The 25,496-nt window shown below is 41.0% G+C and overlaps 1 protein-coding gene across 1 annotated transcript in view; it reads right to left on the bottom strand.

Moving 5' to 3' along the window:
- Positions 1 to 3,598: 3,598 nt before the first annotated feature.
- The window catches only part of LOC149222540 (uncharacterized), a 221,646-nt gene continuing 199,748 nt past the window's right edge, over positions 3,599 to 25,496 (bottom strand). The window contains exon 6 of the mRNA XM_089387626.1: positions 3,599 to 3,719. Coding sequence (XP_089243752.1) covers positions 3,599 to 3,719 — 121 coding nt within the window. The remainder of the gene's footprint in view (positions 3,720 to 25,496) is intronic.

The following is a 25,496-nucleotide window of genomic DNA, read 5'->3' on the forward strand; positions in this document are numbered from 1 at the left end:
GTTCAGCTATTGGAGTCTCTGCACACTCTATTTAATATAGCTAAGCCGGATTGGTTCTTCAACCTTGTCCTGACGATGATCCTCTCTGGTTGGTTCGAAACGCGTCGACTAAAAAGATTGATTATCTCAATTTGTTTACAAGTATGTATTCAAGACTTTTCCTAGCAAAAAAGGCATATTTTATTGATCCTTTGTCCTTGTCAGACTTTGATCACATCATAGTGTTACATATCAATTAACTGGAGTATTTTTTTAGGGTATTAGATCGGCATTTTAACATTAGTCCTGAGCCTTCGACTTTTCTAAGATTTATCTTGAGGATCTCAGTCCTGAAATAAAGACAACTTCTGATGCTAAAATTTCTTAATAAACATGTTTGACCTTTTGCAATTTTCTTTTTCCTCTGAGATGTTTTAGACCTCTAAGATCATCACTGAAGCTTGACAGGCTTGAGATATTTTGGAGATTTGTACCAACCATACTAAGGTCCGGCCTGGAATATTCAAGACCTGAGGCCATTCAGCCTATGTTCAATACAAGTTCACAAATTCAAGAGAGCATAAAACTCGATCTTGAACTCGGACTAGGATATTTTACAAAACAGTCCTTCATCCTTATGATCTGAGATTTAGGCTTCAGTCATTTTCAGATATTTTGAGGTTTTTTGGCCTATACAACAAGTCCTATACTAAGGCTCGATCTGAGATTAAGTTCAGATCTCTATCAAGCTATGACAATAATAATCCTTCGGCCTGTTGAGGCTTTTCTTAAGAGACCTAAAGTAACGTCAACCCATTGAAATGCTATCAGAGAGATAAGACAACTCGGCTTCATTTCAACTAGGGCTAGTTTGAAACAACAAGTGACTTCTTTCTAGAGTTTCTCTTCCACCATAGCTCTGATCCATGTTGATTTTACCATAGTTCTCTAATCTGATAATTATTTCTTGTGATTCTTTCATATATTATATTTATTGTTCATCATAAGAAACAATTACACAGAGAACTTCAACAATGAAAGAATATGCTAGAAGATCATAAAGAGCCAGCCACACAAGAAAAAAACAATTTACCCTCGGAAAATGCACATAGTGAAAAACTCAGCAACCCTTTTAATATAAAAATCTTCAATTCAACAGAGACACATCTTAGTCAATAACTAGGTCAAACCAGGTCCATGGTCCATCCTCCTAGTCAACTCAACTAGCCACTGAATTGATTGATTACGTCTGCATAGATCTTTGCCTTCTGCCCTCTATAGAAATAGCCCTTCCATAGGAATCCAATCCCTTAACAAAGGTCTTTTCCCATAGAGATTCGACCTTATCCAAAGATTCATCACTTCTTAAATTCAGCCTTCTTGCCTCAAACCTCACTGCATTAGTCCTTTGTTTCCTTAGACTTCGTTGCCTTAGAAATGCCCTTCTTTATTGCCCAAATGTACTTTGTATGCCTCAGATTAGGCTCTTCCTGCCTCAGACAGATGTGAGCTTCATTGTTGGCCTTGAGGGAGGTCGAATTGGCTCTTATTTATAGACTTAGCTAGTCTGAATGGGTGCCTTCTTGGTGTTGAGAAATGTAACTAGTTTCAGTCCTCATAATTGGTGTACTCATTTCAATATGCATCCTATGTGACAAACAAGAAAAAGAAAACAAAAATTATTATTGTTAAAGAATGGGTTTCATGCTCATTGTTGATGGTATTTTAGGTAAAAGCATGTTCTTTGTGCTTCTAGAGTATGTTAGGTCTTAGGATTTATTGTCATGAATCAAAGAAGTCAACATCATGTTTATAGGACCCTTCTGGGTCAATTAGTAATTGTAAAAGGAATTATTTTTGAGTCTAGAAACTCTGGAATCTCCAAGCGTACAAGTCGGCCCTGGGATCCTCAAGTCGGACTAAAGGAGGGAATTTAAAACTTTGAGAAGGCTATATAAAGAGCAGGTTGACTTCATTAGGAGACATACACTCACACAAGTTCGATCTATAGCTGGAAAAGGCAGAAGGACAGCAAAGTTCTAGGAGAAGTTGGGAGGATGAAATTTATTGCTTTTGGGCTCTATCTCTCTCACACGTGTGAAAGTCTAGGGTTTCTGGGGTGGTCACATAAACAGGCTAAAATTGTAGGTTCGAGTTGCTGAGGACGAAGTGCAAAATTTATGGGTAGAAGAGGGAAAACCCTTGTCTAGACCTTGTTGACCTTGGGAGAGTTGTCTTTCTCTAAGTAGGTCTTACAAGAAGGCTTTATTAAGGTTTCCAAAAAGCTGCAAGGGCGAAGTAGCTAGGCTGAAGTGGCAGGTTAAGTAGCAGTAGCTGGGAAGTCGAAGTTACAGATCAAGTAGCTAGGTTGTTGTTGGCAGGTCAAAGTTGCAAGGAAGAAGCAAGAAATGATTTAAGGAAGGGTTGACTTGGTACTAGGAAACGGACTTGGTCTAGGGATGGGTCATTGTATCTCATTTGAAGCAGATTCTAAGAAGAGAAGAGTTTCCGGGTTTCCCCCTTGCAGGGGTTTTGCCGTGGCTAAGAGCCTATATCTGTGTCCTCTTTTGTTGTTATTGTTTCTCGATTTGTTTGATGAAAAGATAAAACTAAAGAAAAGAAGAAGATAACTAAAGATTCACAAGCAAGTATCAAGGATAAAGAAAATGAGTTATAACAAGCTGCCACTTTACATTTTCTTACATTTGGATGGAGCCAACTTAAACATTTTAGGGGGCTGACTTGACTAGGAGTAGGCCGACAAGACATATTTTGGAGCCCAAAATACTTTTATAAAAGAATCAAATTTTCTTTTTCACAACTAACATGAAGAACATGCCTTTTAAAATTTCCTTTTTGATTCTAGCATGAAGAACATGCTTACAAATACAATAAGCACTCAAATATACATTATGAAGACTGACCATAGTTACAAAAATCAACAAGGGATGTTGGTTGATTGGGATAGTTGTATAGAGGTTTCTAGCATATGAAAGTTTCTAGGTTGTGGGATGAGTAAGAATACTCAAAAGATAGACCATAGAAATTCACCTTGTGGATTCATAGCCTCAACTCAATGGTGGCTTTTGTCATATAAAAAGTAATTATAGGATTATTTTCTCAGAAAGATGAGTGATTATAGGATTTTCAGGTTATTCAGCTCTGTGTGAATGTAATTTGAAAAATTATCGACGAAAGCATTTTAGGACTACAGTCATTTCTTAAGGTTGAAAGTCAATATTTAAGCTCATTATAGCTTTACTTTTTCTATTGAATTCTACATCTACCTAGTGAACTCGTTTTTGGTATCAAAGTGAAATTCATGGTACTTTTGAGATAATTCATAACCTCAAAAATGCACATAGGTCGTTTGGTATTTGACAGATTCAAATCCCATAGAGTCCTCGAGCAGCGCCTGTCATCATCCTAAATGGCAGTTTAGCCACCCTCCATTCAAACATCCTTGGGAAGAGATGTGATACCACAGAGATTTCTTTGTTAAAAGAAAAGTAATCTCCCAAAGTGAAAACAAAGAAATTTAGAGGCAATAAACATTATAAATGCAAAAATGATAAGATTTTCAAAGTCACAGGCTTATATAGTTATCATGTAATTCTAATCAATCAACTATAGAATATTTTTCCTTCGAAAATATTGACATATACAAGTGACTAACCTGTCCTGTTGCTGAGGCATGGTTTGTATTCAAAATAGCATTAACTTCAGCATGGCAAACGTAGCTGTGACAACAGAGGAAGAAAAACAACCTTCAAAATCTCAAAGTATATCAAGATTCCCAACATTTTGTTCTAATGTATTATTATAATCAGTAAATGATAGAAAAAAAAATTACATTTTCTTTCCTTTTAATTTCCATACAAAGAAGTACAAGTCTAAAGGCATATTAGATGACCCTTTTCTTTTAATTTGAGGCTGTCTATTTTTAAAGATATAGAAAGATCTCAACGAGCATCGTGTAATCAGTTGTAACTTCACCAAAATCAAATCTAAAGGAGAAATTGGATCTCAAGAACACAACTTAAGTTAGAATTGAAATGTTTGATGAAAATCACAATACATATAAACTAGTTAATAAATCACATCAAGCTCCATTTTCTTGACAGCCCAATAAATTTGATGCTAAATATTTTTCCATGCTAATTAAATTTTGATCAAGTGTTCCTTTATTGTTTCCTCTTTGTTACCGCTCATATAGCATGAGTATCATTCCAAGGTAAAATCCCTTCCCAAGCATGCTACAACAGGAGAATTTTGGCTTTTCAACCAAGCTATTTGAGCTTTGATCCATGTTTACTTATGGATTATCACCTTTTGTTCGATGCGTGCATTTTTCACATTGAGTATTTAGTGTCTTCATGGGGTTCTACTCAGCATAATGCACTTTTCATTATACCCTAGCACACTCAATGGAGAGGGAGATCCCTCAACTAAGGATTTTCCGTAGGACTTGTGGTTCATTATTGGATTTGTTGTTAAACATATGTGCACTCTTGGTAATCTTGGTGAACAAATGACAGTAGCACATATTAAATTGTCAGCTCCTAAGGTTTGGCATCGTATTAACTAAACAGTGCATCTTTGTATTTGTAATGATTTATGTGCATGAATGATATATTTTCTCAAGGGGCACTACAAATGGACATTTTCCTACGGAAACCTTATAGTTTAGTGGATATATATGGTCAAAGTCCAAACCCTCATTCTTTGGCACAATGTCCTATTCCTCCTTAATCTTTTACCATTGGCTTTGGAGGGGAGTTGATGGTTTTAGCACATGGTTTTAGATATTGGTGTATGTTTCACATTAGTGTATTCTTACCATGGATAACATTCAACTTCAAATGCACATTCTCCTAGCTAAGCCCACTCTTTTGGCCTTTGGATGAAGATCATCTAATTATTTGCACAGACACCAAAGTTATTGCAACACACCTGGCCACTCCACATTTGGGCCTGTTGTTGCACAAACTAGCAGACCGAGTAAATACGCTAAAGCTAAAGGGCACAATAACACCCTGGGTCAAAGGCCCACTATCACCACAAAATGTCCCCTTCTCTTCTCGGATTTTCACTGACGAGAGGAGTTCCAGACTCAGTAACCCTCACTCAAATAGATGTTTAGGATGGGTTTCAAGTGGGGCAAGGTGGCTCATTTGAAGCAAAAGATTCAATGAAAGTACAAGCATTGGGAGAAGCTAGATGACTTTCCAAGAAAAACCCTTGAAAGGAAGTTTACCAAAGACCTAGGGTTAGGATATTTGACGAGATAAAGGTACATCCAAGTTCATTGTTACCCACCATTTTGTGGGTAATATCCCTAGGAGAAAGTTTTTCTCCAAGATGGTCCTCAGCCAGCAGGGAATGGCCCCTTGCCGCCATCAGCTAGCAAATTGTGCCATTTTCTCCGCCACCTGAGCTAGCCACGTGATCCCTCGCCCATCTTCCAATGTCATATGTTTGAAGGTGGGCCTCCGGAAACTAAAAGTATGCCTTGTCATTTGGAAATTGAGTATTGAAGTTTGTTTATTGTGGACACGTCTGGGCATGGATTAATGGGGGGATTCGTCGGAAAGAATGGGCTAGGTTTGTTCTTTGTACTCTAGCCCCTTTTAGGAATTAACCTTGGATTCTAGTCCCACGGGATCTTTTTTACTAACCATTTGGTTCCAGGGATGGTATTTCACAGGAAACCCTGATTTTGGTTGCGTGGTCTCGCTCCCTTATCCGCTTATATTACCCTCTTTCCATTCATTATTACCTCATTCATCATTTCTCTCACCTAGGTCCACATTCCTCCATAGGGTCCACATAGGGTTTGCTCGCCGCTTCCCCTTGCCCACACCTTGGGTCATGGCCTAGAATGAAGCCCGAAGGTTGATGTAGCTGAAAAGAAAGATAAAAGTATATATGCCCACATTCAATAGCAAAATGTACCACAAAATGCAAAAGATAGCCGGGACAAAATACATTTAGCACGTGGCCAAGAGCCAATACATGAGCCCTACCCCATCATCATGGCCACCAGCCTAGTTCCTATAGGTTCTATGAGCATTCTCCATTATATAGGAAACCATAATTGTCCCAACACCCAGTGGGCGATGAATTGCCCCACCTTAAAAGGGGGAATTCACAGATATATCTTATACATCATGCTTTACCCCCTTGAGCCCCGAGCAGTTAATCAAAGAAAATCATAAAAAGGAAAAAGGCATATAAAGAAGGGTGGAAAAATCAAGGTCGGGCCACTGCATGTACCACGATTGCTCCCTCCTACACATTATAAACCCAAGTGTGTGATTCCCTCTTATTAGCTAGGCTTGTACCCTAGCATGTGACCCAGGGCTGCTCCTTCTCATTCCCTACTTCATTCACCTATCTATCAAATGCCACCACCTTTTGAAGGATGTACCTTGACTATATTATCCCCTTTAGAAGTGGAAACCACCTAATAGGATTATTGGTTAACCCCATTTGGAGTTTAGGAGACATTGGCACATCCCGAAGCCCATTATCGCAGGGCAAGCCATTATGAAGTCCCCACATGTGGTCCATGATTAGGTAAGCTCATTTACTCGATTTCTCTAATGACTTGTTCTACTGGAAGGTTAAGCGATGCATTGGATCTTATGCAGGATTGTAGATGGCTTCCATCTTGGGTTTGGTCTCCCTATAAAGGGTCTTAATCCTCCAGAGAGCCACATTGGCACATGTAGGGTGAGCAATGAAAGCCATGGGCATCTGTAGCAACAGATTGCACTCCATGGATCCCCACAGCCATTCAGAGATTTCTCGTGGTTCACTTATTAGACGAGGACGATGCACCTGATCCAACATGCCTAGTTGGCCCCATATCTACACCATACACTTGGCAGATGATCCAGGACTTGCACGATGATGTGGCACAAACTACACCATCATCCTAGTCCTTGCAGGCGATCTACAAGCATCTTCAATTTGTTTGGAGACCCATGAGGACACTTGTGTGCCCCCACATGTCATATGGAGCACCACGGGTTATTACAAGGGGCCAACCCCTTCTCCACTGCTTTTATGTAGGTCAAGCAAGCTAATTCGAACTCCTAAGTTGTGTATAAATACAAGTGAGATGAGCTGATTTGCTCATCATCACTTTGGTTTGGATCTCTTATCTCTCTTGAGATTTTCACACTTTCTAGAGGATGAATTGGAGCTTTATGGATGAGTTTTGATGTGTGGATATTGGTCTTTTTTCTCTTGGAGCTTCTCTATTGTCAATTGTGAATGGTTGGATATACTCTGTTACATGTAAGTACATGCTTTTTAATGTTATTCTTGTTTACTTCTGTCATATACGTTGGACGGCGATTTTCGTTGTTCTAGGGCTAATTGTTGCATGCATTTACTGCTTAAATTTGTGGAATTTCTCTATTATAGCATCTCTCAATGTATCGGCCATGTAACATGAGCGAAATCTCCTAGGGGTAATTCTATCAATGAATTTGACCTTGATAAGCCATTCCTTTTGCACATCAAAGTATAAAAATACAAGGTTGCTTCTTCTTGACCTAGAAGGCAAGCGAAGTGATCTTAAGGCCTCATATTCATCATAGACTCAATTCTCCCAAATATTAAGGCACTGATCTACCAAGGGTGGTCACTAAAACTCATATTCTTTCTCCTCCTTCCAGGTCTAGCCAAGTTGGGGTACCTAGGGCATCAATTTCCCGACAAGCTAGCATCAAAAATGTTTGAATTTCTAGGGTCTCCTGGGTTGGCCTTTCCTCTACCTCTCCTCCAATTTTGAAGCCATTCCAATAGTGGAGTTGGTAGAAAATCCAAGCCCTAGCTCCGGGATCAAAACTTGCCCTGCCATCCCCAAGGCTAGTACCTCATAGGGTCAAAACAACATCTTCAAGTGAAAATTATTTCTTTGATCTTTCCCCACCTTGTCTAGGGTAAGAATATCATTGGTTGCTATATTCTTTCCTCATACCTTGGACTGGCTCTACTTGGCCCCGTGTTGTCCCGTTCCTTTGAAAGATCATTCTTCAAGAACCATCCGGGATACCAATTCCAACAAGGATTTTAGGGATTGGGGAACTCCTTCACAAGTCTTATCTCATAAACCTAACCCTCAAATCCTCTCTTCCTTTCCCTAGAATACATAGTACCTTGCTTAGAAAGCAAGCAAGCTCCATCCTTCAAACTCTTCTGGGAAAGGGTTTATTTGGGTCACTCATATCCACTCATTGACTTATCCTTCATTGGTGACTCCATACATATCGAGTCTCCTCCCATCGGTGAAAGTCCGTAAATAGAAGGGAGCCTTAGCTGAGGTGACAATGGGCTAAGTCTCCATTTGTTGCCCTTGGCCTAGCATTTTCCCTTTAGGGATCCCCCTTAGGTCCCCTGCTAGTTTGAGCGGTAACATTTTGGCGTCGTTGTCGGGGAGGAAGCAAGTCTACCTCCCTAGTGAATCATCGAGGAATTGATTCATTAACGACATCTATAAAGCATTCCTCTGGCGACTCCACATTCTCTCTCCCAAATGGAAGATCTTGAGGTTGTGACTTACCATTGAAGGAGAGATGACGAACCCCATATTCCTTTCTTCAACAAAAAGCTCAATCAATTAAGGAAGAAGCATAAGATCTTTAGACCTTTAGACCTTTCCTCCATGACTGGGGCTATCTTTTGTGCAATACCTGAAGACCCCAAAAGGCCTATGTTCACAAGAAAGGACGACCCCTCGGAACATCTCTTAAAATTTGAATGTCAACATGTGACAAACTATATAATGACTATAGTGAATGATTGTCTTCGCTACAACCATGACAGGACACACCCGCGATTGGTACATCAACCTTCCATCATCTTCCATCTCTACATGGGAAGGATTTGTCCAAACCTTTAGAAGAAGATGGTTCCCCAAAAAGGACGTGATCCAAATGTACAAAGGGCTTTTTTCTAGTGATAGGAGAAAGGATGAGACCATTGTTGATTTAATCAACGACTCAATATGATTATCCATTCTATCCCTCAAGAAATGTCTCCCCAAAGGATGTAGCTATGACTGGCTACCTCAATGCCTTCAAAGAATAGTTGGTCTTCGATGTCCGAAACAAAAAATCCTCTAGTCTCTTCCAAGCTCAAAACATGATGATTGACCTGGATGAAGCCATGAAGCATAATTAGATCAACATGCTGCAAATTGAAGATGAGCCTTCCCCCTCAAGTGAAAGTGTTCCCCATCATGAAGAAATTATGACATAAGAAATCAGCATCAAGGCAAAGGAACCTCCTAACCCCACTATTGAAATTCCCCTAAGATTGATTTTAAGCTTGACTAACTCGTTTTAGGTGACTCTAGGAATAAACGGGCATACTTTAAAGAATTGTATCCTAAATTCAGGGAGCCCTATCCATATCAGGACTTTGAGTATTATGAAAATGCTTGGATTACTCTTTCAAAGAAATGTCGGGGCGAGGTGACTCTAATTTGTGAAGAATTCAGGGTATGTGGGCAAGTAGAAGGTAGAAAGATCTTTTTCCATACATATCCTGAGAAAGAATTCTCCATAAACATTATCGTTATCAAAACAAATCCAACATGGGGTATGATTCTATCGAAACAATCCATTCAAAATCTTAACCTATCCATCAGTGAAGATAGTTCCACTATATACCTTGTGAAAATTCCTGAATCTAACACATCAGAAACCCCTACTACAATGTCCGGCTTACTATCTCCTACTTGTTCTTTACATTAACAAGTTATTTAATTGCATAAACATCGAAGTAAACACAAATGCAGCCTTCATAGATATACAGATCATGCACTGAAATAAACTGAGACAATCATACAAGGGACACCGTTATTTTTGGACAATCGTCCCCGGAAAAACACAATTCGGGAAAATCGATGCAACATATAGAGGGTTTTATTATTAGCAGATTTCTAAATACAACTAGGGTGCCAAAACTGGCTCACCCTTCAGAGAATATCCTTGGGAGTAGTACCTCTCTCCGGAGACAGATATTCTGCCAAATTAACAACCGGATGATCAACCTGACAGTGACTTTGACTATTCTTTGTGCTAGACAGTGAAAGCTGCTCCAAGCACTGCTCTGGAACTGTGTCACCCTCTCCCAGCTCAAGATTTGTTGATCATCTCCCAGTCTGCCCCACAGAATCTCCTAGCGTTGCCTTTGAGGCCCTCTGCATCAGCGTCTATGGCCCCCTGCGTCCTTTGCGCTGGCTCCTTTAGCCTATGTGTCAGCCCTTCTAGGGCCTAAGTTGTCTCTCCCGGCACTTCACTGCCTCTCTGTTATATACTCTTCAGCCTTAGATGGAAATCCCTTGCTAAACTACCCCTCACTGCAATTGATCACTAACTCAATTTTCTCAGCAAACCCAGCCCCAGAAAATCGAATTCTTGATCTCTCTTGGTGTGTCTCCAACTGACACTCAAGCCTCCTCTTATACTTTTCTTGTTGACGATTCAACGGCTAAGATTAAGTCCCTAATCAATGGCTAAGATTAGATCTGGCTTGATCCTCGTCACTTAGAACTTTCTCACCTATTTTTTATTAATACACATTAATATTTTTATTTTCCTAAGTTTAGACTTAGGGACCCATTAAAAATACTAATTATTTTAATATCTCTTCATCCGGGTGGAATTTTTCCAAACGATTTCTTGGTCTTGGAGATCTCATGTGCCTTAGCCTCTCCACCAAATTTCATGGCTAGAACACATCCGATGCTACCCAAAATCAACACTCCCTCTTAGCAAGGAATGTGGTCTAGTAATGCCTCACCATAGAACCATCACATTGATCCTTCGCATCGGTCCTCTGTGCTGATGCTTGGCCTGCTGCCCCACATCCACTTCATTGTTGCTTCCTATATTGCTGCCACTACCACTACTACATTTGTACTACAACTCCCTCTCAAAATCTTGCCTCATGCTTCCCATAGTAATGCCACCGCTAATTCTTGCACTGCAACTCGGTTATTGAAAGGTAAGTAACTGACTTCACCCAATCACTGACATCCTGCTCAGTCTGGAAGCCTCGTGATGCTGAAGCTACCTCTACTGCTATCTTGTGCTCCCTCTGCTGCCATTGCGTTGTTGCAAACACCTCTGTGCCTCTCGCACTTCTGCAACCTCCACTGCGCTGCCTCAGATTTCTGCACTCTAGAACTACCTTGCCACTCCATCACACCTTGCTCCACCCAACACCTATCATCATGCTATTGTCTTTAAGGGCTCCCGTAGCCGGATGTGATCCAAGAGTTTGGGCACCTCAAGGATCCTGCCCCTGCATGTAGTCCTCTTGACTACAACTCTATGTCTCCCCACCGTGTTCTATAAAGGCACTTGAGCACTCATGGCACAATCGTCATCAGTCTCGACATCCGTCTCTGCCTTTGCTGGAGCAGCCTTTGATTCGGAAGCTTCTCCCTTGCCTTTCTTCCTAGGGCACTGAGAGGCATAATGTCCCATCTCCCCACAGTTGAAGGACTTGACCATGGAGATATCTTTCTTCTTCCTCTTCTAAACCCCCTATTGTCCTGCAGATGCTAGAGCTGCATCCTCCTCCTCCTTCTTGATTCGAACTACCTTACCACTACTCCCCGCCTTGGTCATTTTCCTGAGCTCTTCCTGTCGAAGAGTTGCCCACATCTCCTCCCAACTGGGCAAAGTCGCTATGCCCAAGATGATTTGGACAAATGTCTCCCACTCCTTGGAGACTACATCCAAGGCAATCATGACCATGAACTCTGGAACCGGTGTAGACCCCACGGAAGTATGTTGGTCCTGAATCCCTTGCAACCTAAGAAGGAAGGGGTCTATCTCCTCTCCTTTCTGCATCTGATATGACCTCATCTGATTTTCCAACAACATCTTCCACTGCACAGAAAAGCCTTGGGATAAGGTGGTCAGGGTCTTCCACATCTCCCTTGTTGTGTTCTTCTTAGCAATATGTGGTATTACATGATCCTTGACCTTGTCTAGGACCATGCACTTTGCCTTTGCCTGGGCCTCCTCATACTTCTCATTAGCATCAGGGTCAACTAGGACAGCTACGGTTTTCAAGGCATAGTCCTTGATGCGATGTTTATCCAGGATTGCTAGGATCCTGGCCTTCCAGATGACAAAATCGAAAGCCCTGTCCAATCTGTCCTGATCCCTCAATCCAATCACTGCCATCTCTGCTCCTCTTCTCTAGACTCCCTCTGAGTCCTGATTTCCCTCTCAGAAATCCTCCAACCAACCGTCGAACCACTCCTCTCCAATCCTCCTTTGCCACTACAACCCGAATCTAGATTTCTTGGCTAGAAATCTACCGAGGTAGTGCTTCCCTCTACCTTGGTTCAGTGTCCTTAGACATTGTTCTGCACCAACAGAAACAGCATCCCACCAGCTCCTCAAATCAAAATCTACACAACTCCCTTGGCCCCAGCAACTGAAGAATCTGAGCCCTTCTAGCTCTGCGCAATCACAATGAGAGCTAGATCAGCTCCTCCTAGCCACAGCATTAATCCTTCATGGCTAAGAAAGATGATTGGGCACTGCGTAGGCTTGATCTGCCCTCCCTCTTCCTGTGCGTTGGCCTAGACAACTGACACAACTACTGCGTGGACTCCTCCCAGCTACTGCGTCACTCTCTCCTAGCTCAAATGTTGACGCAAGCACTGCGTGAGCCTCTACATCACCTTCTATGCACTGTGTCACTCCTCCTTTTGCATCTCTAGCTCTGGAACAGCATTGTCTCTCGAGACAATTGCTTCTCTATTGCAAACTCTCAGATTTCTTCGGTTGGTGTCATCAGTCCTCCTACGATCTGCAATCGCTCTGATACCATGCAAAAATTCCCGAATCTAACACATCAAAAACCCCTACTACAATGTCTGGTTTACTATCTCCTACTTGTTATTTACATTAACAAGTTATTTAATTGCATAAAAATCGAAGTAAACACAAATGCAGCCTTCAAATATATACAGATCATGCACTGAAATAAACTGAGACAATCATACAAGGGACACCGTTATTTTTGGACAATCATCCACGGAAAAACCCAATTCGGGAAAACCGATGTAGCATATAGAGGGTTTTATTATTAAGCAGATTTTTGAATATGGCTAGGGTCCCAGAAATGGCTCACCCTTCAGAGAATATTCTTGGCAGTAGTACCTCTCTTTGGAGACAGATATTTTGGCAAATCAGCGACCAGATGACCAACCCCACAGTGACTCTGATTATTCCTTGTGCTAGAAAGCGAAAGCTGCTCCAAGCACTGCTCTGGAACTACATCACCCTCTCCCGGCTCAAAATCTGTTGATCAACTCCTAGTCTGCCCCGCAGAATCTCCCAGCGCTGCCTCTGAGGTCCTCTGCGTCAGCCTCTATGGCCCTCTGCGTCCTCTACACTGGCTCCTTCAGCCTTTGCGTCAGCCCTTCTAGGGCCTACGCTATCTCTCCCGGCACTTCACTCCCTCTCTGCTATGTATTCTTCAACCTTGGATAGAAATCCTTTGCCGAATTTCCCCTCACTACAACTGATAACTAACTTGATTTCCTCAGCAAACCCAGCCCCAGAAAATCAAATTCTTGATCTCTCTTGGGGTGTCTCCAACTAACCCTCAAACCTCCTCTTATACTTTCCGTGTTGATGATTCAACGACTGAGATTAAATCCCTAATCAATGGCTACAATTAGGTCTGGCGTGATCGTCGTCACTTAGAACTTTCTTACCCATTTTTTATTAATACACGTCAATATTTTTATTTTCCTAAGTTTCGACTTAGGGACGCATTAAAAATATTAATTATTTTAATATCTCTTCATTCGAGTGGAATTTCTCCAAACTATTTTTGGGTCTTGGAGATCTCATGTGCCTTAGCCTCTCCACCAAATTTCATGGCCAGAGCACATCCGATGCTACCCAAAATCAACATACCTCTCGTGGAAAGAAAATTCCTATGTGTCCATCCCTATGCAGGAATGCTTTGCCCCAATGATTGCCACCTCTCAAGAATTTGATAATGACTTGGAAGAAGAAGATAATAAACTTGGAGAATGGAGAATTTTCAAAGGTGGGCATGTCAAGACTACCCGTCTCCCTGGGCGATGGGTTATGTATTTTGATGGGGCTCACTCTAAGATTGGATCGAGGGTCAGAATTGTCATCATATCCCTTTTGAGGAGTACTTATTATTCTCTTTAAGACTCCAATTTGCATGCACCAATAACATAGTTGAATATGAGACCCTCCTACTGGGACTTGAGGTGGCCCGATCAAGGGAGATCCAACAATTAATCATAATTGGAGATTCTGACCTTTTCATCTCACAAATAAGGGGGGCTTTCGAAACAAAGGATGAAATATTGAAACCCTATAAGGAAAGAATCACTAGCATGATCGAGGGGTTCAAAGAGTTACAATTCTTGGCCCTAGATCATGCCTTAATGACATGGCCAATGCCCTAGCCATAGTTGCATCCACGTCCTTAATCATTCTTAGTGATGTTGCTAAAAAAGGAAAGTGTATAATTGAAACAATTCATCGACCCTCTGTCCTTGATTATGAAGAACAGTGGCATGTTTTTCAAGATGATCAAGATATAGCCAACTTCCTTCAGGACCATGATGATCCCGATAGAAAAGGTAAAGACTTAATAAAGGAGCAACACTTTGATAGGGACGACGTTACCACCACTAAAAAGGATGATCAACAATCACCTAATACATTGGCTCTCAACCTTGGATCTAAAACCTTTCCTCAAATGGTAAAAATCGAGAAGAATTTGTCTAAAGAAGACAGGGAGGAGCTCGAGAAATTATTGAGGGAACTCAAGGATGTGTTCGCTTGGTCTTATGACGATCTGAAATCCTATAACCCTGAGGTTATCCAGCGTACTATTCCTTTCAAGGAAGGTGCCAAGCCCGTTAAGCAAAAATTGAGAAGAAAAAACCCCAAGCTTGCACCTTTGGTCAAGGAAGAGCTCCAAAGCATGGTTGATGCAGGGATAATAGCCCCCATACGACATTCATCCTGGATCTCCAACCCTGTAATCACCCGTAAAAATATTGGCAATATTGGGATGTGCATTGACTTTAGGGATCTCAATCGTGTGTGTCTAAAAGACAATTATTCCTTCCCCAATATGGGAAATCTCTTGCAAAGAATAACAGGTTCCCAATGATGTCATTCCTTGACGGTTTTTGGGGTATAACCAAGTCATTGTAAAGGAAGAGGATCACTTGAAAACTACCTTCACCACACCATGGAGAACATACATGTACCTTAGGATGCCATTTGGTCTCCTCAATGTTGGATCCACTTTCCAAAGGGCCATGGATTCTTCCTTTAGAGACCTCATTGGAAAGATCATGGAGATCTACCGAGGCGATTTGATTGTCGCCTCTAAGCAAAGACATGATCATTGCAAACACTCGAGAAAGGTATTTGAGAAATGTAGGCAATATAGCATCTCCTTGAACCCTAAGAAATCTATATTTGATGTTCACAAGGGTAAACTGTTAGGGCATGTAGCTTCTAAGGATGGGATTAGTATTGACCCTAAAAGAATTCAAGCCATCAAAGGCATTCCTCCTCCTACAGATCAAAGTGCCTTCCATCCTTTTTCGGCAAAATAAACTTCATGAGGAGATTTGTGCCAAACTTTACTGAAATTGTCAAGCCTATGAATGACCTCCTAAATAAATATACTCCTTACTTGTGGAACCAAACCACAAACAAGGCCTTTGAAGAAATTAAATAAAGAATTGCTTATGCCCCTATCCTAATCAGCCTCAACTACACCAAGGACTTTATAATATATTCCTTCACATCCAAAGACACTATAGTTGGTATCCTCATGCAAAAGGATGTGGAAGGAGGGGAAAGACCAGTGGCATCCATGAGAAAGCCCCTCAGAGACGCTGAGATGAGATACACCATCACTAAAAAGCAAGCTTACGCTCTTGTCAACTCCCTTAAGTTCTTTAGAGCCTATGTAGGGTTCAACAAAATATATGCATATGTCCCTTACCCTGCTGTGAAGGATGTGTTGTCACAATTTGATTGTCTCGGATTTAGGGGCAAATGGGTATCCAAAATCCAAGAATACGACCTTGATATTTGCCCTAAAAAAGTCATCAAGGGACAAGGGTTTGCTAAGATGCTTACTAAGAGTAATAGTCAAGCCATTAAAGGAGAGGAGGAGAAATTATGCACTACCTCCACTAAGCTTGAAAACGATGACTGGTACACAAACATCGTTTATTATTTGCGCAATATGCTTGCCCCTCCCCACCTTGTTGATCAAAGAGACAGGCTTTGAGGTTAAAAGCATCAAAGTTCTGCTTGACCCAAGATGGCCTTGGATGGATGAGTCCCGATGGAGTAATCCTCCGATGAGTTAGCAAGGAAGAATCTGAAAAGTTGATGAACGAATTCCATGTTGGTTACTTTGGTGGACATTATTCTACATGAACCACCACTCATAAGATTTTGAGAGCAGGTTATTACTGGCCCACCATCTTTGTTGACACCCTTAAATTTGTAAAACGATGCCAACCCTCCCAACTATTCACTGGAAAGCAGCACCTTGCAGTTATGCCATTGACAAACGATGCCAACAGCACACCTTTCCAACAATGGGGCTTAGATTTTATTGGTGAATTCAAGGACAATTCTAGCAATGGGCATAGATGGATCCTTACATCAACCGACTACTTCACCAAGTGGGTTGAAGTGATACCAACCAAGAAGGCAACTAACCAAGTGGTTATGGATTTCCTTGAGGATAAGAATATTACTAGGTTTGGCGTTCCCACCAAGATTGTCACTGATAATGCCAAAGATTTTGATTCCATGGCTTTGACATCCCTGTGTAACACATACGACATAATCACATCACATTCCTCCAACTACTACACTCAAGGAAATGGGCAGGCTGAGTCTAGTAATAAGAACCTCATAAAAATTATCAAAAGAATCATTGGTGATAATAAAAGGGGGGTGGGACAACAATATCAAGTATGTGAAAATTCGGTGATCCTAAATCCTACTACAATGACTAATAATATTTCTTCTATTTGTTAAATTACTTAAACAAATTATTTGCAGTTTTCTATGGCAAATATCAAAATACATACATTGCAGCCTTCACAAATGAAATTCTGTGGAAAGTAAATAGAAGGAAAATACTAGCCCATATATAACCTCAATGAGTTATTTTTGGACAATTGTCCCTGGAAAAACCCAACGTGGGAAAACCAGTGCAACAGATGAGGGTTTCTTTTATTAATCTTCAACAATAATTTATGTACAAAAGACGGATAGATAAAATAGAGGAAGAATCACAAAGAGAAATTTACTGGTGAATTTCTCACACTCCACAGCATTTTTCTGACTCCGAAGAGGACCTCATGCCCTTTTGTTGGCCTTTCTGTGTCACCCTCTGCGCAGGACCTACGCCAACTCTCTGTGTTGATGATCTGCGTCCCTCCTCTATGTTGCCCCCTCTAGATTTATCCTGCACTCTCAGACTATGTTGATGCCCTCTCTCTCCCACCTGCAACTCACTCTCTGACTCGATTTTCTCTTGTCGAACTTCAGCCACTGAGAAAATCGATCTACTTGAGCAACTGAGTATCTGCCCTAGTGTGTTCTCCATCTACCCATCGACTTCTTCTTATAATCTTCTATTGGAGCACCAACGGCCAAGATTAAAACATAATCGATGGCTAAGATTAACTAGAAATCAATCCATGTCTTCTTCTAAAAGATTCGCACCATGATTTAATTAATACCCTTTAATTAACCAAATTTCCTAAGTTTAGACTTAAGAAGCATTAAAAAAGATTTAATTATCTTAATTAAGTCGTCTCTAAGTGGAATTTCCAGAAACAATTTCTGGGTTTTGGAGAATACATGTATTCTAGCCTCTCCAAACAATTTCGTGGCTAGAACACATTCGCTGCTACAAACATCAACACTCCCTCTTAGCGAGGAATGTGTTCTAGTGCTGCAATCTACTGAAGCAACATCCTGTCTCTGCACCATCTCCTGTCACGTTGTTGATGTCTGGTTGTTGTTGCCCACCAACAACTGCGCAACTCTAATATGTGTTGCATCTGTGTTGTTGCTAACCCTGCTAAACTACTGTCAACTAGTGCAACTCCCTCTCAACTGTTTTTGTTGAGAATCTATTGAAACAAATTCTCCACCATACCCCTGTGTTCTCTGAACTGGATGAGCTTTCCTCTCCCTAGAGCTTTTATGAGTATGTCTGCTACCCGATAGTCTGTGGGGGCATATTGCAGCTGGACTGCCCCACGTTGTACACAATCTCTGATGAAATGACATTTGATATCAATGTGCTTTGACCTATCATGAAATACTGGATTCTCAAAGAGTTTTATGCAACTCTGATTATCACAGTAAACATTGGTCGCTCCCATTTTCTTCTTGAACAAACTTACCAGCAATTTCCTAAGCCATATAGCTTCGCACGTAGCCCTGTTGGTCGCCATATATTCAGCTTCTGCTGAGCTCAGTTCTACTGAATTCTGCTTCCTGCTGCACCAAGAGATCATCCCTAATCCAATGATGAAGCAGTACCCAAAGGTACTTTTCCTATCGACTAAACTACCTGCCCAATCTGCATTTGTGAATCCACTCAACCTGACGTCATCTCCTCGAGTATATTTCAACCCGAGTCTGACTGTTCCACGCACATATCTGAGAATGTACCTAGTTGTTGCCTAATGTGCCATTTTCAGTTCCACCATGAACAGACTAAGGGTATTGATAGCGAAACAAATTTCTAGCTTGGTGTTCACCAGATACATGAGTGACCCAATTAGTTATCTATACAAGGTGGGGCTGACTTCCCTGTCCCCTGAGGCGTCTATTTTTTCCAGTTGGTAATCGTGGGTGTTGCCATGTGTTTGCAATCCTGCATTTGGAATCTTTTCAGAATTTTGGTAGCATATCTTCCTTGCCCAAGGAAGATTTCCCCATTCTCCTGCCATACTTCCAACCCCAAAAAAGAGAGCATCAACCCCATATCCTTCATGTCGAATTCAACTGCAAAGTTCCTTTTGCAGTCCTCTATGAGCCTCGATGATCCTGTCAAAAACAGATCATCTACATATAAAACCAGAATGAGAAGCTCATTCTCCACCATCAAATAGTAGAGATTGGGATCTGCATCACTCTTGATCAATCCCAACTGCTGCAAGTAACTATCAATCTGACCGTACCACGCCCTGGGCGTCTGCTGGAGCCCATATAGGGATTTCTTCAATCTACATACATGAGTGCACTTCTAATGAGTTTCAAAGCCTTCAGGCTACTCTATGTACACCTCTTCTTCTATCAAACCGTTCAAGGATGTTGCCTTGACGTCCATCTAGGGAATTTCCCATCCCATCTGTGCTGCTAGGGATATGACAGATCTGATAGAGTTATATCTAGCAATTGGGGCAAAGGTCTCCTCATAGTTTATTCCTTCTTTTTGTGCATACCCCTTCGCAACGAATCTAGCCTTATACTTCTCTACACTGCCATCTGCAACGTACTTGATCTTGTAGATCCACCTGGTACCCACAACTGATCTATCCTTTGGTCTAGGCACCACCTCCCAAACATCATTTGTCATGATAGAACTGTACTCTTCTACCATGGCTGAACACTAGAGGGTTCTGCAACCTAAGCCACCAAGCCCTGGTATCTATCAGGTTGCCTGCACTACCTCTTGTCGTTTCTAGGAGCTCCGACAAACTATTTTGCATCCTTCAAGGTCTGACGCACTTCCTTACTGGTCCTACCACTGGTGGTGGGAGGTTTAATTTGTTCCTCCACCTGTACTTACAGCGCTGTCTGTTGAAAACTTTTTAGATCTCCTACTACTGAAGAGATGCTGGTACTAGTCACTGTACTCGAATGTTGTGACTGTCCCCCTGTTGCTGTTGGACTAAGGGAAGAGTTGATGACTGATCTCTTGCAGGCATCTCTCGAGATCTTCTGAAAGCTTAGTCTTCGATGAACTTTACATCTCGCCTCATGTAAAGACCATAAACTGAAATTCGGTAATAGCCAGAACTAAAATACAGTAAGAACCAAAACTGAACTGAAATACAGTAAGAGAATTTGGACACCTACTTGAACTGCTGCCTGCTCTGGTGTTGCTCTGGTGTAGTTGATGGCGTTGTGGTTGCTTCTGATAACAATTACCGGGAAACCAATTCCACCCAGCCTAGACCGAGCAGAGCCTGGCTGCTCAATCCAGTAAGCTTCTCACAGAAGCTCACTATCCCCCGTGCCCAGAACCTCAGAGACCTAAAGCTCTTCCCTTAGTCAATTTTCTTTCTCTGGTTTGTCCTCCCTTCTCTGTTGATTTTCTCCTCTGCCTTCCTCCTCCGTGATCGGCTCAGATCAGTGGTTTTATAATTGCAGGCTTGGCGGTGGCCGCCCTCCCGCCTACGGCCACCGCTCTTCCTCCTCCTGACACACCTCCGCATGCATTTCACTCTCAGATACTTTTCTCTCTGATCTTTTGTACTTTACTTATATTTCATGTTTGGCCTTTGCGTTACCTTTTTACATAAGGTTTGATATTTTATATCTTTTTTTATTATAAACTATAATTTTATGAAGTTTAATATTATATATATATAGATATTTATAAGTTTTAAATTTTATATTTATAACAAAGTTTAATTCATATTTATGTTTAATATGAAGTTTATCAAATCAGTTTTTAATATAAAGTTTGGAAGGGTCATTACATACACTCCCCCTTCAAAAACTTCGTCCCGAAGTTAGATTTCAAAATTTTTGTTTTAATGTCAAGAGACTATAAAATTAGAGTTTTAGGTTTATGATTTTAAATGGATAATTCTTACCCTACCCAAGTTCCCAAGTTATTCTAAAATTATCCTATCCTTCCTAATCTCTTCCGCTCCCATCCTATCCGTCCTCTACTAGAGTATGTCGTGGCATTAGTTTTACTGACCTAACCATTCATAACTCTAAGGTGACAGCGTCGGTTATATCGGCCTGATTCCCAGTAGGCATCCGGCAGTCATCATCACACGTCTAGGGGAGCGTGATTCACACAGTCCCCCCATGACTCCAGGGTTCGGAGGATAAACAGTGGGTAACACCTCCACCCCTCCCAGTAGAATTAGGGCTAATACTTTACCATAGAATCACTTTGAGCTTTAATGGTTCTGAGGTTCTGTCATCACGCGGTTATCCCGGTAACTGTTCATTACCTGCAATCATACACTTACCCATACATTTGTAAAATGTGCATTTAGCATATTCAAAATAACTTCATGTATTATTCACATATGACATTACAGTATAACATATTTTTCCATATTCCATGCATGTCATTTGACCTTCATCTAGAATGTATTCACTTCCTGCCTTCTATTCCATTGTTCATGTTGACATGCATAAATAAAACAAATTTATAATATCTTAATTTCTATCAGAAGTAAAATCATTTACGGTCTTTAACTTTACCTTGACAATTATAAAAATGAACCGCATATATCGTTTTGGTATCCATGTACCAGCAGAATTTAAACATATATATAATGTCACAAAATCTCACGTATATCTATAATCATTCAAAAATGTTTCTAAGTCTCTGATTGCAGTGAAGTAAATATATACTAAACATAGTTTAAAGTTCTTCAAAATTGACATAGATTAGGGTATCTTTGGCATATGTCCTCTATATCTTCCCAAGTTGCTGATCCAGGACTATACTTGTCCCATTAGACCTTAACTTGGTCCACCAGGCGGTTCCTCAGCTGTCGAACCCTACGTTCCAGTATACGTAATGGTTCGACCGTTACGACTCCCTCGTCCAATACCTGCAATTCCTTCCATTGAAGGTTATGAGATAGATCAGCTATATAATGCCTTAATACAGAAACATGAAATACATTATGAATTCTATGCCGGTGAGGTGGCAGGGCAAGACGATAGGCAACAGGTCCAACTTTTTCCATGACTTTAAATGGTCCAATAAATCGGGGTGACAACTTTGTCCCTTTTCCGAATCGAATAGTACTTTTATTTGGTTTGATGCAGACGAAGACCTGATCCCCTACTTCATATCTCCTATCAATTCGGTGAGCATCCGCATAACTCTTTTGTCTATCCTGTGCTTCCTTTAATCGTTGTCTAATTTGTCTTACCTGCGCCTCCATTTCATGGATTAATTCTGGTCCTATTATCACTCGATCTTCTAACCTGTCCCAACTTAACGGAGTTCTGCAAGGTCTGCCATATAAAGCTTCAAATGGAGGCATCCCAATCGAACTGTGGTAACTGTTGTTGTATGCAAATTCGACTAAGGGTAAGTACTTTTCCCAATGTGATTGTTGATCCATCACATACATTCGCAACATGTCTTCAAGTACTTGATTTACCCTTTCAGTTCGCCCATCAGTCTCAGGATGGTAAGCAGTGCTTAAATTTAGCTGAGTACCTAGGGTTGTTTGCATACAAGTCCAGAATCTAGAAGTGAATCACGAATCTCTATCGGATATAATCTTTTTAGGTACTCCATGAAATCTAATAACTTCATTTATGAACACTCGAGCTACGTCAGCAACATTGTAAGTATCTCTTACGGGAATGAAATGGGCGCTTTTTGTTAATTTATCCACCACTACCAAAATGGCATTGTGTCTTTGAGAAGTAAGAGGTATTCCAGTGATAAAATCCATCGAAATGGTCTCCCATTTAGACATAGGAATGTCGTGGGGTTGTAAGAGGCCCGCTGGGTGACAATGATCTGCCTTTACTTGCTGACATTCCAAACATTTTGCAACAAATTGAGTGATATCACGCTTCATGCCTACCCAAAAGAAGAGCTTCTTGGTATCCGCATACATCTTCCCTACTCCAAGATGAGCACAATATACTGCTTTGTGGGCTTCCCCAAGGATGGTATCTCGAAGATCTTTATCATCAGGAATATACGTCCTTTCATGGAATCGTAAGATCCCATCGTTTTCTAATTCATATCCCTCAAATTTAGATTCTTTTTCCCTATTACCTTCAAGACCTGCTCTTACCTTTAAATACTAGCTGTCTTTTATAAGATGATCCAGTACTCGTTGTCTTAAGTCTACTTTAATGGGTATGAGAGAAAATATCCGAGGTCTTCTGCTTAAAGCATCTACTACCACATTTTCCTTTCCCTTAATGTATGATATTTCGAAGTCATATTCACTTCGGAATTCGCTCCAGCGCCTTTGCCTGGCATTTAAGTCTCTTTGGGTGAACAAGTATTGTAGACTTTGATGTTCGCTTTTAAGTGTAAAACTTCATCCCACTAGATAGTGCCTCCAAATCTTTAAAGCTAGCACTACATAGGCTAGTTCTAAACCGTGAGTAGCATAGAGTTCTTCATGAGGTTTTAACTTTCTAGAAACATATGCTATCACTCCTCTATCCCGCATCAACACTACACCCAGCCCTTGTTTGGATGCATCAGTACAGACAGTAAAATCTTTGTCCATGTCTGGGACTCTTAGGATTGGTGCACTGGTGAGTAGTCTTTTGAGTTCAGAGAATGCTTTATTACATTCCTCGGTCCATTCGTACTTAACACCTTTACGCTGAAGGGTGGTAATTGGCTTTGCGATTTTGGAGAATCCCTCCACAAATCTTTGGTAATAACCGGCTAAACCCATAAAGCTTCGTATCTCATGTGCATTTTTTGGTATTGGCCAATCCATGATCGCTTTTACCTTCTCAGGATCTACTGAAATCCCTTCACCTGATATGATGTGACCCAAATAATGAATCTTTTCCTGAAAGAATGAACACTTGGATAGTTTTCCATATAACCGATGCTCTCTAAGGCAGGACAATACTATCCGCAAATGATCTTCATGCTCTTTCTCATTCTTGGAATAGATGAGAATATCATCTAAAAAGACTTGCACAAATTGATCAAGATATTCACGGAAAACACTGTTCATAAGATTCATAAATACGGCTGGCGCATTTGTTAATCCAAAGGGTACCACCGTAAATTCATAGTGTCCAAAACGTGTCCGGAATGCAGTCTTAGAAATATCATTTTCAGAAATCCTTAGCTGATGATATCCTGAGCGAAGATCAATTTTTGAAAAGACAGCAGCTCCTTTCATTTGATCGAAAAGATCATCGATTCGAGGCATAGGGTATTGATTCTTTACTATAGCTCGATTCAAGTCTCGATAATCTATGCATAATCTTAAAGATCCATCTTTCTTCTTCACAAAAATTACAGGAGCGCCCCAAGGTGATGAACTGGGCCGAATATGCCCTATATTCAGTAGTTCCTTTAATTGAATTTGCAATTCCTGAAGTTCTGGAGCTGTCATTCTATAAGGCGTTTTAGAGATTGGTTGGGTACCTGGTTTTAATTCAATAGTGAGATCCAATTCTCTTACCGCGGTAATCCAGGTAGTTCTTTTGGAAATATATCCGCGAATTCGGCTAACACCGGATATTGTTCTAAGGATGGCCCTTTTCCATGGCTTACTTCTTGAATTGCATAAGCCTGACAACCTTTCCTTAAACAACGCTTCATCTGCGTTGCTGAAATGTAGCGTAAGGAAACTTCCCTCATGATTCCTTGGATTTGGATTACTTCCCCTTCATCATTTATGCCTAGAATCCTTTTCCCATAACAGTCTACCCAAGCTTGGTGAGCTTCTAGCCAGTCCATACCTATGATAAAATCATACGTTCCTAAGGCTGTGACATAAACTTTCAATTTAGTCGCACAGACCCCTAGGTCAATTTTGCATTGATCCACACTCAAGCCCACAGTTTGGAGTTCTCCTGAGGCCAGTTCCACTTGGTGGAAATCATTTTGTCTACGAGCTGCCAACCCACATTTGTTCAATGCATATGATGAAATGAAACTATCTGTGGCACCAGTGTCAAATAAGATTTTGAGTTTTATACCATTGATAATACCTGAAGATTCCACTACAGTGGATTGATGTGTTGCTTGGTCGTTGCCGACTACTGCGTGAATTCTATGATTACCTCGATTGTTTGATATCGGTTCCTTTCCAGTCCTATGCAATATATTCGACGAAGCTTCAAGGTAGTCACGTTGAAAATGCGGTCCCCCACATCCCCAACAATTAAGCTGCGTTGATCCTCTTGAATCGGGACGTGAATTTCTAGAGAACGAGTTTCGTCCTCTCATGTTGATTCCTCTCGAATTTCTTCCTCTACTGGCAGTCCCTCGAGATGTCCATGGACTGGTGTTTGATGATTCCGCGGCTATAGTGTTTACTGCCATGGAAGCTCTTGTCCCCACATTTCTTGGGGTAAACCTGTTACCGTAAGGTGGCCTCGAGCCACCTTCTCTGAAGAAGTTTCATGGGGTCTTTCCTGGAAATCCTGGTTGGATAGGCCCTGTTGGCCCCATATCTTTTTTGATTCCAAGGTGTTCTTCTA

The sequence above is a fragment of the Pinus tabuliformis genome, chromosome Q, assembly GCF_031772625.1.
Source record: "Pinus tabuliformis cultivar Carrire ecotype Pingquan chromosome Q, CPIR1, whole genome shotgun sequence".
Classification (NCBI taxonomy): domain Eukaryota; kingdom Viridiplantae; phylum Streptophyta; class Pinopsida; order Pinales; family Pinaceae; genus Pinus; species Pinus tabuliformis.